The following is a 12,150-nucleotide window of genomic DNA, read 5'->3' as shown; positions in this document are numbered from 1 at the left end:
TGTAAGTAAAAGTCTGTGTACATCAAATCCTTGTTATTGGCCACTTAAATCCCACCGATTATATCTCCAAGCAACTGTTTCTCTTCCCCCAAGCCCAACACTGGCTTAAGTAAAAAGCTTAATCAGCATAATGCACTCTCAGTGTTTTCTGGTGGTGCACTATTTCCTAAAACATATTACTAGACCTTGACATCCAGCTGGCATCCAGTTGGCACCTGTGCTGTTCAAGGACACAACATGGCACCAGATTAAAGATATCTGCTTTACCCTGAAGCAATAGGAACTTGCTTATCAGGAATTTTCACAAAACATTCTGTACATTTGTGGACATCCTGTTAGAAATTTCCCACATGTTTTATTGTGTACCCAAAATATATAGATTTTGTTGCTGAAAAGAAAATGGAAGAAAAAAGTGAAATTAAAAAAAGAGCTGTGGGAAGCACAGAATATCAAACAATCAAGGATAATGCCTTTCATCCCCTCTACGCCATGGTGGACAGTCTGAGGACCAGACACAGTCAAAGATTACTGCAACCGAGACACACTAAGAAATACAGCAAGTCTTTTCTGCCTGAGGCTATCGGGCTTTTAATACATACATAGACTCTAGAGCTGTGCGTCTTAAATGTTGAATATATATTTAGCAATGTACTGGTCAATATATGTGTGTCCTTAAGACTTTCACTGGTAATGGTTATTTATTGTTATTTTTATTATTATTACTTTATTTATTTATTTATTTACTTATTTTAATTTTTATTGTGTGTTGTGCTTTGACAAATAAAATCCCCCCCCCCCAACACCACTTAGGGATCAATATAAACGCATAATACCCAACATCTGTCTTCTGACTTTCATTTTCATTTATTATTGAAGTTCACTTTCGATGTGCCATTTTAAATAAAATGCATATTTAAAAAAAGAAAGAAAAACACACTTTTGACATTGTTTCAGAGGGTCTCCTTTCCCCACTATGAGTGGAGTCCGCAAATGCCGCATCTCTCGCGAGCTTCTTTCTTCACTTCCCGGAAACACAAACCTTCATCCACCAAGATGGCGACTTTAACTATGAGCAGACCTGCTGTGGCGGGTTTCAGTTTCGAAAATTGTAGAAGGTAAACGGTTTTAAATCTATGAAAGTTATTTAAGAATTAAGACATTATTGTATACAACATGTTTAATCCTTCGAGCTCTATGTTTATTAGACGTGTTTTGTTTTAAAACGGCTTAGTGATGCTAGCTCATGTGAAGTTGCGTTACAATGACTCAGGATTTTCTGATGCGCCGTTGCAGTCGCTTATATCTCATGCTCTGTTTCACTTCTATGTTGTTTTATGAATGAGTTTAGTGTGTTATTTTAATTAGAAACGAAATAAGTCCGCATTCTTTCTGAAATTTAGGTGTTTTTAATACTGTTCCAGTTTAGCTCCGCATCGGGTAAAAAAGGCACACCGGGCCACTTAACCCTTCAAAGCCACCTAAATGAAGTGTTTAGATTCAAATATCAAAGTGTAATAAAATATCAAATGTTTCTACTGAAGTGCTTAATCTTATTGTATGGGGATTGAAATGATACCCGTTACTGAAGTTGATGGGAATTTGTTGTTAGCAGAGAAATGGAATTTACTGCCACATTTTTAACTTTGTAGTCAACAAAGTTGGAGAGGGAGCACGAACGAGCCTTTGCCGGTGATGATATATGTTTTACTCTTTACACTGATGAAATCATTCATTCATATTCATGATTTAATGTTTTTGATTTCAGAAATGTGATTTTGGAAGGTGAAGTCAATAATCTGGGATGCAGCTTGCCTGCTGCTCGAAAAACCGGAACCACCATCTGCGGTGTGGTCTTCAAGGTTAGTGACAGAAGCAGATACTGGACTTGGAATGATAGCCAGTTTTATCTAAACCATATGTTTTGATACTAGTGATTCACCTATCAGATTTTTTGCTCAAAGTGAAGTTCAGCTCAGCTCCTCATCCCCAAAGCAAAAGGACAAGGATGAGGACTTAAGAAACCACCCAGCCATTTTTGGCTATAAGTTATTCTTTTTTGGTATTTGAAAATGAGCTGTTTCAAAATCCTTCTGTAGCAAATTGGTAGACACTGCCACTCGCCTACCAACCCTAGTGAATCCCAGCCTATTACCCAGCAACTCCAGTAAAACCCGGCCCATTACCTACGACCTATGACCTTCACCCAGATGGTGGTGATGATAGCAGGAATTCGTCACACTATTGCCGGGTCAATGGTTCGACTTCCGCTTCATCCGATTCTGTCATTGTGTCCCTGGGCAAATCACTGCACCTGCCTTGCCAGCTGGAAGGCCCAACTGGTGGTGCCACTGCATGGCAGCCTCATCTCTGTCAGACTGCCCCAGCGCAGCTGTGGCTACTATCTAGTAGCACACCACCATCAATGTGTGAGAATGGGCGAATGAGGCCCTAAAACGGCTTAGGTGAGAATCTAATTATCTAAGAATGATTTTGTACATAAAATTGTGAGCATGCTTTGTATAGCACATAGACCTATCCTGATCTTACCTGTTCAAGGAAGAATAGCATTAATTAACTGAAAAACAATATTGTTTTTCAATATTTTATTTTATATTGTTTTATTTAAAAAAAAAAAAGAACAAAAAACAATCAAACAGCATACACCGTGAGAAATAAAACGTGTAGTAAATATTGGCCAGATCACACTTGATGTTATCCAAAATTATCCATAAAAATGATCATTCTCTAGTTTCTGTAATTTGATCCCATTGTGTAATACCTTCTTCTGGCAAGAATCAATAATGAATTCACTATGTATTGATTTAGCGTTTTTTGTTGAGGGACATGTATGCTTTGGCTTGACTCCTTGTGCTTCACTTCACACTGTAACAACATCTTCTTCACGGGAGAACAGGAGCATCTGACCACAACTCTGTGTGTGTCTTTTGTCATTGTTTTACCTACGACTTTTATTCAAAAGTCGTAGGTAAAAAGACCCACAAGTGAGCAAAACTGTTAATGGGTTTTAGTTTAGTATCTGTTACTGGATGGTGAAAGAGCACTGAGAAACCATGCTAGCAGAAAATTCATGATTATATTAATGTGTACTGTTGGTTGCTATGCCATGTTGTCATATTACAAGAAGGTAAAAGTATGCCAGGATCAAGAAAAAAGAGGGGGATTTGCAGGTCAGAGTCTGGTCTTGTACCTCTTTTTCTTCAAAATGATGATATAATGTTTGCAACCTTTTACATCAACTAATTAATATTGGATTAGTTTGTAAATAGCATACAATGAAAGACTCAACTCATCTCTTAAACTGCTGGCTTAAACCTAATGTGCCTGATCAGAGATGTTCTCAATCCACAAAAAAATGCTTGAGGATTAGCTAACCAAGAACAGCTCATCGAGCAGTTCCAGAGATGATGATGTGATTTGGTGTTCAGGATGGAGTTGTCCTCGGCGCTGACACCAGAGCCACTGAAGGCATGGTGGTGGCTGATAAGAACTGCTCCAAGATCCACTATATCTCCCCCAACATTTAGTAAGTGACAGCTCAGCTCTTCCTTTATCCTTAAATTATGCATTATGTAGCCTCTGTGAATGGAGGTTTTGCTAGATTATAGCAGAAATCGTGAACCCCCTCCTTACTGCTCCTTTGTGTTGTTGTCCAGCTGCTGCGGTGCAGGAACCGCTGCAGACACTGAGATGACCACTCAGATCATCTCGTCCAACCTGGAGCTGCACTCCCTGTCCACAGGCAGGCTACCACGTGTGGCAACCGCTAACCGCATGCTCAAGCAGATGCTCTTCAGGTAGGCTTCTGTGTTTGTGTTGCTGAGTGAACAGTGAACATCCTCACTTTTTAACCCACTGTCATTATTAGCCCAGAAAGCTCCGGTTATCAGATCTTATCACTCAAGCAGACCCATTGCATCTTTACATTTGCTGCTGTTTGTGGCAGAACTCAGGAGAACACTGACATAGCAGTGCTGGATAAAACTTGGAACAAGTTCAGACAGTAGATGGTTTTCTATTAACCATAAAATTGCTCAAATTGAAATGACAAAAATACATTTGCTTAATGAAAACACTTTGTTCACATCACACAAGTTATCAACAGCCAGATGTTACTAACAGCGAAATAATGAACAAGACGGCAGAAAGTAGTAGGAAAAAGATAGTTTTTTTGGGATAACACAATTCATAGAAAGTTTTGTCATCAACATGTTGAATCCATAACTCTTCTGTATAATCAACAATAATTTCCCTAAAACACAGCATACGTAGCCGCTCTGAAGTATACGTGGCTAGTCTCTCCAATACCTGAATAAGATGCCGACATCTCCTCTGATGGCTCATAGAGCGCCATGACTGAATTGTGTGGGTGTATGTATATGTATATGTATATATATATATATACACTGCTCAAAAAAATAAAGGGAACACTTAAACAACACAATATAACTCCAAGTAAATCAAACTTCTGTGAAATCAAACTGTCCACTTAGGAAGCAACACTGATTGACAATCAATTTCACTTGCTGTTGTGCAAATGGAATAGACAACAGGTGGAAATTATTGGCATTTAGCAAGACACACTCAATAAAGGAGTGGTTCTGCAGTTGGGACCACAGACCACTTCTCAGTACCTATGCTGTCCGGCTGATGTTTTGGTCAGTTTTGAATGTTGGTGGTGCTTTCACACTCGTGGTAGCATGAGACGGACTCCACAACCCACACAAGTGGCTCAGGTAGTGCAGCTCATCCAGGATGGCACATCAATGCGAGCTGTGGCAAGAAGGTTTGCTGTGTCTGTCAGCGTAGTGTCCAGAGGCTGGAGGTGCTACCAGGAGACAGGCCAGTACACCAGGAGATGTGGAGGAGGCCGTAGGAGGGCAACAACCCAGCAGCAGGACCATTACCTCCGCCTTTGTGCAAGAAGGAACAGGAGGAGCACTGCCAGAGCCCTGAAAAATGACCTCCAGCAGGCCACAAACGTGCATGTGTCTGCAAAAACGGTTAGAAACCGACTCCATGAGGATGGTATGAGGGCCCGACGTCCACAGATGGGGGTTGTGCTCACAGCCCAACACCGTGCAGGACGCTTGGCATTTGCCAGAGAACTCCAGGATTGGCAAATTCGCCACTGGCGCCTTGTGCTCTTCACAGATGAAAGCAGGTTCACACTGAGCACATGTGACAGACGTGACAGAGTCTGGAGACGCCGTGGAGAGCGGTCTGCTGCCTGCAACATCCTTCAGCATGACCGGTTTGGCAGTGGGTCAGTAATGGTGTGGGGTGGCATTTCTTTGGAGGGCCGCACAGCCCTCCATGTGCTCACCAGAGGTAGCTTGACTGCCATTAGGTACCGAGATGAGATCCTCAGACCCCTTGTGAGACCATATGCTGGTGCGGTTGGCCCTGGGTTCCTCCTAATGCAGGACAATGCTAGACCTCATGTGGCTGGAGTGTGTCAGCAGTTCCTGCAAGATGAAGGCATTGAAGCTATGGACTGGCCAGCCCGTTCCCCAGACCTGAATCCGATTGAGCACATTTGGGACATCATGTCTCGCTCCATCCACCAACGTCACGTTGCACCACAGACTGTCCAGGAGTTGGCGGATGCTTTAGTCCAGGTCTGGGAGGAGATCCCTCAGGAGACCATCCGCCACCTCATCAGGAGCATGCCCAGGCGTTGTAGGGAGGTCATACAGGCACGTGGAGGCCACACACAATACTGAGCCTCATTTTGACTTGTTTTAAGGACATTACATTAAAGTTGGATCAGCGTGTAGTGTTATTTCACTTTAATTTTGTGTGTGACTCCAAATCCAGGCCTCCATTGGTTAATAAATTTGATTTCCATTGATGATTTTTGTGTGATTTTGTCAGCACATTCAACTTTGTACAGAACAAAGTATTCAATGAGAATATTTCTTTCATTCAGATCTAGGATGTGTTATTTGAGTGTTCCCTTTATTTTTTTGAGCAGTGTGTATATGTATATATATATATATATATATATATATATATAAATACACAAATATATAATTCAGTTAATTATGAACTGAATTACTAAATAAATAGACATAAGAGCTCAAGAGAAAAGAAGATAGCTATAGTTTTTATTGTGAAGAACAGGTGTAACTCCCTCCAAGCAGAAAACGGACACAAGGCGTTGTTGTTACTGGTGTTTAATAACTATGCCGTGAGAACTGTACAAACACAAAATACATATTTACAGAAACACATTAACTTAGAGAATAGACAACTATTACACACAAAATTAAAATACAAAAAAATGCGTACCTCATTGGCCGCTTCAACCTGAAAGGGTTAATACAAAATCTCTTTGTAACGTCTTCTTGTAATCCAGCTACACGAGCCTTAATGCCTCACCGAAACCTCTCCATCAACTAACAGCAAAAAAGAAGCATGCTGCCTTACACAGAGTGCTGCGTGTCACTATAAAATGTGCCGGAACGAAACAACACATTAAATATTGGTTCCGCTTCGGAACCATTTGCACACTTTAATAATAAATATAAATATTTTACATCACTTTAACTTATCTACACCAACTTAGAATCATGAAATTAACCCAAACTGTATAAACTGCTGCTGATGGCAGCCACAACAGGGCTCCCACTGGTATTTAGGGAAAAAAATCCATGACTCTCCATGACCTTCAATAAAATTTTCCATGACCCACAGAACAGGTTGAGAAAGAAATGTTTATGACTGACAGACTAACCCCACCAACTTGAACTATAGCGAACATGTAAACGTGTAATGCAGGAAGATGGGGAAGAAGTATAAATTACAAACATTTGAAAATGAAGGCCACACAGACTGGTATGAATTGAAAAGTGTCAATTAATATGATGAATCATATGATGATAATGTCATAAACAAAAACCTATTAGCAATAATGCAAACACAAGATTGTACATATATGCAGAACTAACTGCATCTACAAAAGTTCAGAACAGACAGGCACTCGCACTGCAACACCAGTGTGTGTGAGCACAGCAGTCACATCACTGTTCTGTGACTTGTGCTGTTTTCTTGCTCTTTAAATCGTTCAGTTGCGTGTTTTCAGTCAGGAAACCAGTTTCAAAGCAGCACTGACTTTTAGCATCGTTAAAAATATGACATGCAAAGCAAAACACAGCCACGGTGGATGCAGAATAAATCAGCCTATGTTTGGCTCCACTTGGAGCTGGTTTTCAAAACGCCATCTGGAGAGGAGCCGTTTCTGATTTTTTTGTAAACCTGTTCCGATGCTTGAATATTAATATCCATATTTTGACAGCTCCCTGTTTCTTGCTTACCCTAGTAAGCCCACACAAACTCATCAGCAGTTTTTATCCAAAGCGCAGGATCAGTACTGCATGGATTGTCCGTGGTCATTGTTGCGACTGGCGAAGAAGATCGCACTTCTACCTCCTCCAACTAAACAGACCCCAGATCAGACACAGCTCCAGGTTCTGGTGAAACCGTTGAGCCACTGTTAGCAAGGCTGATGTTTTGAGAACCAGAGAATAATTATGGGGTTTAAAAAACCCTACTAACCCTCACCTCTTTGTTGTGCTCTTCTTTTTTTTTCCTGTGCTCTGTTGTCATACTTTCTGTAGTCCACCATCATGAGAAATTACTCCCTGATGCTTATCGCTTATTACCAATGATTAGACGGACATCTTCTCCCACTCCAAAACTAACACTGCGCATGTCTTGGAGCGCCGTGTGCGAGTAAAAGGGGGAGGCAATACGTGGCAGCGGCAACAGAAACATGTAATTAGTTAGTCGCGTTATTGCTTGAATTTTAATCAGTATGTTTTGTCTAAAACGAAAACAAGGATGTTAACATATACTGGACACTATGCAGGCAATTTAGTGACACTTACACAGTTACGGTCTTGAAATAAAATCCAGAGTCCTCAATGTCCGACTCCGAGACGAAAGCAAACGCTGTCGTGTCAGAGACCAGAACCACAGAGACACACGCACCACAGAAAAAAAACAGCATTTTATTTGCAAATTCCATGACTTTCCATAACCTGAAATGAAATTCCAGGACTTTTCAGGTCTTGAAAATGGAAAAATGACATGACTTTCCAGGTTTTCCATGACCGGTACAAACCTGGAAAAAATTATTTTCTGTACATCCAGCTTTCCATGGTTTCGAGAACTCCTGATCATTTATGGAACTTCTTTAGAAATGTGAACTGTGGATGCTCACATTAGCGTTTATGACATTTATTCTGCTGCTGCATGTTTAGCATTGAGATTTTAGGTTTTAATAGCTTCACTGATAAGCTAACTCCTATTAGCACAACTTGAACTTGAATAGACTTTTCCAGCATTCATAAATTCAAAATCCAGTCATATTGGGTTTTGAAGCAAAAGTAGACCAATGGTAGCTTAGCCGTCCGTTGCTGTTGTTTTCTGATGTGGCTTGTGCATCAGATTTGCAGTTGTGCCTGAAACATGTGAATATAAAGATAAAAAATTTGATTATGTTGTAACGCATTAAAATCTATAAATAAAACAAAATTAACTTTTAGAGTTCCCGGCCCTACTTTTTACTGTCACTTCTCTGCTTTTCATGGAGCTTGTTTTGCACATGCCTGCTTTCACATTCAGCAGTGGGGCTCTTTGCCCAGGTAGCCGGAAACCAAGAGGTGGAGCTGCTACTCATGGCATCACACTGCAATCAGTCTGTAAAATATCTTTTTTTTTTTTTTAAACTCTGGTAAATTCGTAATTTATCTGTTTTTTGACTTGTGAGTGAGCAGTTGTGTGTGTGTGTATGTGTCTTCAGGTATCAGGGCTACATTGGCGCTGCTCTGGTCCTTGGCGGAGTGGACTGTAATGGACCTCACTTGTACAGCATTTACCCCCATGGTTCCACTGATAAGCTGCCCTACGTAACTATGGGTCAGTTTGTCTCACTAACAGCTTCTAGCTTTTCTGATAGTTTAAATGCAAACCATAGTTTAATTTATTTGTTTTTACTTTGTTTTTGTTCCATTTATCCTCACTTGTTTCTGGATAGATGTGGAAGAGAGTAAGACGAACTACTGTTTCCAGACTGCTGATGTTGTTTTGGAGTCAGTAATTTATATTTCAGGGTTTTATTTTCTAAACCAGGTAGAGGTTCAGATTCAGTTAGATTTTTTTTGTTGTTCTGTGCAGGTTAAGACAAAGTCAACAGGATGAGAACTGCATTACTCACTACAAAATCAAGAAATACTAATCACATTCAGTAGAAGTACACAAAGAATGTGTAGGTTCAGTTCAGGCTCAATAAAAACTACGTTTAGAAGTACTACTCAGTCTATTCTTACTGCTTGGTACTTGCTATTATGCTTTTTTCTTTTCTGATTGTTGTAGTTTTTTGGAAGACACTCCAACGTTCTTTATTAATTGCACCTTTCTGCAGCAGCAGTCTCTTCTCCCTGAGGCTTGTTGTTTCTTCTTTGAATAAATCTGTACCACATAGTCTGTCAATAATGAAGCAGTCTTATTTCTGCCTTGGAGTTGTTTTTTAAAACCCCTGTAACCCAAAGCATTATGATTACTGGGGTTACTGAGGTTAGGACACTGTTAGGTCAGTGACCCAAGTCTCGCTCTTCTTAAGGCTCTGGCTCCCTGGCTGCCATGGCTGTTTTTGAAGATCGCTACAAGCCAGACCTGGAGGTGAGCCAGTCACTGCTCAGTTTAACATCAGTTCAGTAACCATGACGGTTCACGCTTCACCTGAGCTTCCATGTTGCTGCTTCCTTTTAGGAGGAGGAAGCCAAGCGGCTGGTGCGTGACGCCATCGCTGCAGGCATCTTTAACGACCTGGGCTCTGGCAGTAACATTGACCTCACCGTCATCACCAAGGGCAACGTGGACTACATCAGACCACACGATGAGGCCAACAAGAAGGGGGTCAGGTGAGAACTACTGCAACATCTGGATCTTCAATTGGATACTTCCTGGCAGATTCAGCCAGAATGTTGTCAGTTTGCTACATGTTACTTTATAAATATGTCTTAAAACAGCCCTAGAGACTGCTGGCTCTAGAGCCCTTACACTAGTGGGCTAGTGCATCCCACTAGTGTAATGGGATGCAACAGATGAATCCAATTTCACTAGTGCATGGTTGTTGTGGCATTTCTCATGTTACAATTTGTCTCACCATGAATACAGTGCATCATGTGTCTTCCCTCTAAAAAGCAGCTTTATTGCATCAGTCTATGAACCTTGGCTGACAACTTGTTTTATTGCTTGTTCTCCCTGAAGACTAAATGAGCTTGAGGCCTTGCAGCTGTAAGTAAGATGGAGTGTTTAGTGCAGACTTGACTTACCAGCCACCATAACTTGTCAGAGTTCTCTACTAACCAGCTCTTACCAACTTTGCATAGCTAGTAGGGATGTGCCGATCAATCGGCCACCGATCACAATCGGCAGTTTTCCGTGAAAAAGTATGTGATTGCCTATCACTGTCTTTTGTTGTCAATCACAAAAACTGATCATCTGTAACTCACTTTGCAGTCTGCAGAGGAATCTGTTTGCAGCGTATCTCCCCGTCCCTTCACACTACGCAAGCACGCAGTAGCAAATCCTAAGCAATGTGTTGTTCATTCTGAGAGTGAATGGGGAAGTTTGCATCTTGAGACAGGAAAATACCTTGGGTGTGAAGCACGTCAAAATCAGGATCAGGACAATGAATTTAATGTGACATTTAAAAAAACAAACATTTGTAAGAATATGGTGAGTTATTGAGGCCCACTGCATGTAAAAAGACATCTCCCTGAGCGATCAGACGGCAGGTAAAGCAGCGCACAATTTCCAACACTCACCCAGATGTACATTACAGTCAGAAAGCTAAAGGAACAACCCAAAAAATAAAGTCATGGGGATAGCGGTGGAAGATGCTGGATTCTGCCCTCTACTTTTAGACTATGCGTTATTGATATTTCACAGACGTAGCGCCGTCCGACCTCACCAGACAGTGGACTCTTATATCGAACAGCTTCTTAAAGCTGCACCATGTAACTTAAAAAAAAAAGTTTTTACATTTGTTATGTCCAAACATAAGACGGAAAATCTTTGGGGAAAAAAAACATCGAGCTCCTCTTTCTCCTCGCTGAAAGCATGGGGCAGAATTACACAGCTCGGTCAGAAACAACCAATCAGAACAGCACAAAACAAATAGCCATGCTCTCAGGAAGTTTTGATTTAGTATGTTAGGATTGTTTATTTGAATGCAACCTGCATTTAACTTAAAATGAATGTTTTTCTTTTTCACTTGAAATTATTTGATATGGACAGTGTTGTGAGATTTACTTGACTTGTGTATAATTTAGGCTGTTGAGCCTTACTGCTAAATATTATTTTACTGATTGCAGGTCCTTTTGACTGAATAGCTGCTGTATTGTTCCTGCAAGTATGTTTTATGTCTAAATTAGGTGAATTTATTGCCAGATCATTTTTCCAGATCACATTGTAGCATTTATACCTAAAGCAAAAAATTAACAACCAATCCAGGTAATCAGCAGTGATCGATGATCAGCAGTGATCGGCCCTTATGGGTGATCGGAATCGACTGCAAAAAAAACCTGATCGGAGCATCCCTAATAGCTAGCATGCATGGCTTGTCTGTAGGCTGATGGTTCCTGTTGTGTGCAAATTAACCATGGATTTGAATTTGTTTTTGTTCTTGATGTGGTTTAGACATAATGAATAAGGATTTATACTTTATCTTGTTCTTTTTTTCAATGCAGAACCAGTGATTACAAGTACAAAAGAGGAACGACTGCTGTGTTATCAAAGTGTGTAACCCCGCTGGACCTGGAGGTGGTGGAGGAGTCCATCCAAACTATGGACACTTCCTAAAATGTTTGTTTTTTTGATGTACCTCTCCCTTTTAGAACACCTGACACACATTATGTCCATGGTCAACAATAAAGTTTTGAGTTGACTGATTAATTTTTTTTTTTAAATCAAGATCAACATTTTGGTTCAACAAACGAGGAACACATTACCGTTGTTGGCAGTACTTTTAAGAGATTTTAAATATTGAATAATTCAGACTAAAAATTAAAGACGAAGCTGAATCCAGTTTGGAAAATAATTTCCTCAAAATTATTTGAG

The 12,150-nt window shown here is 40.5% G+C and overlaps 1 protein-coding gene across 2 annotated transcripts; it reads left to right on the top strand.

The window, feature by feature from the left end:
* The first annotated feature begins 990 nt into the window (after nt 1-990).
* On the top strand, nt 991-11,985 carry psmb7 (proteasome 20S subunit beta 7). Of its 2 annotated transcripts, XM_028024713.1 has the most exons (9): nt 991-1,115; nt 1,766-1,859; nt 3,447-3,544; nt 3,675-3,815; nt 8,828-8,943; nt 9,647-9,705; nt 9,796-9,947; nt 10,297-10,323; nt 11,781-11,985. In XM_028024713.1, the coding sequence occupies exons 1-9, from the start codon at nt 991-993 to the stop codon at nt 11,890-11,892; spliced, it is 924 nt and encodes a 307-aa protein (XP_027880514.1). In that variant the 3' UTR covers nt 11,893-11,985. The 2 variants fall into 2 exon arrangements, with proteins under 2 accessions (XP_027880514.1, XP_027880515.1); XM_028024714.1 differs by lacking the exon at nt 10,297-10,323 and having other exon boundaries at nt 11,781-11,981.
* The last annotated feature ends 165 nt before the right edge of the window (nt 11,986-12,150 follow it).

The sequence above is a fragment of the Xiphophorus couchianus genome, chromosome 8 (genome assembly GCF_001444195.1).
Source record: "Xiphophorus couchianus chromosome 8, X_couchianus-1.0, whole genome shotgun sequence".
Classification (NCBI taxonomy): Eukaryota; Metazoa; Chordata; class Actinopteri; order Cyprinodontiformes; family Poeciliidae; genus Xiphophorus; species Xiphophorus couchianus.
The sequence above is the reverse complement of the archived record's forward strand: the minus strand, read 5'-3'. Positions and strand labels throughout refer to the sequence as shown.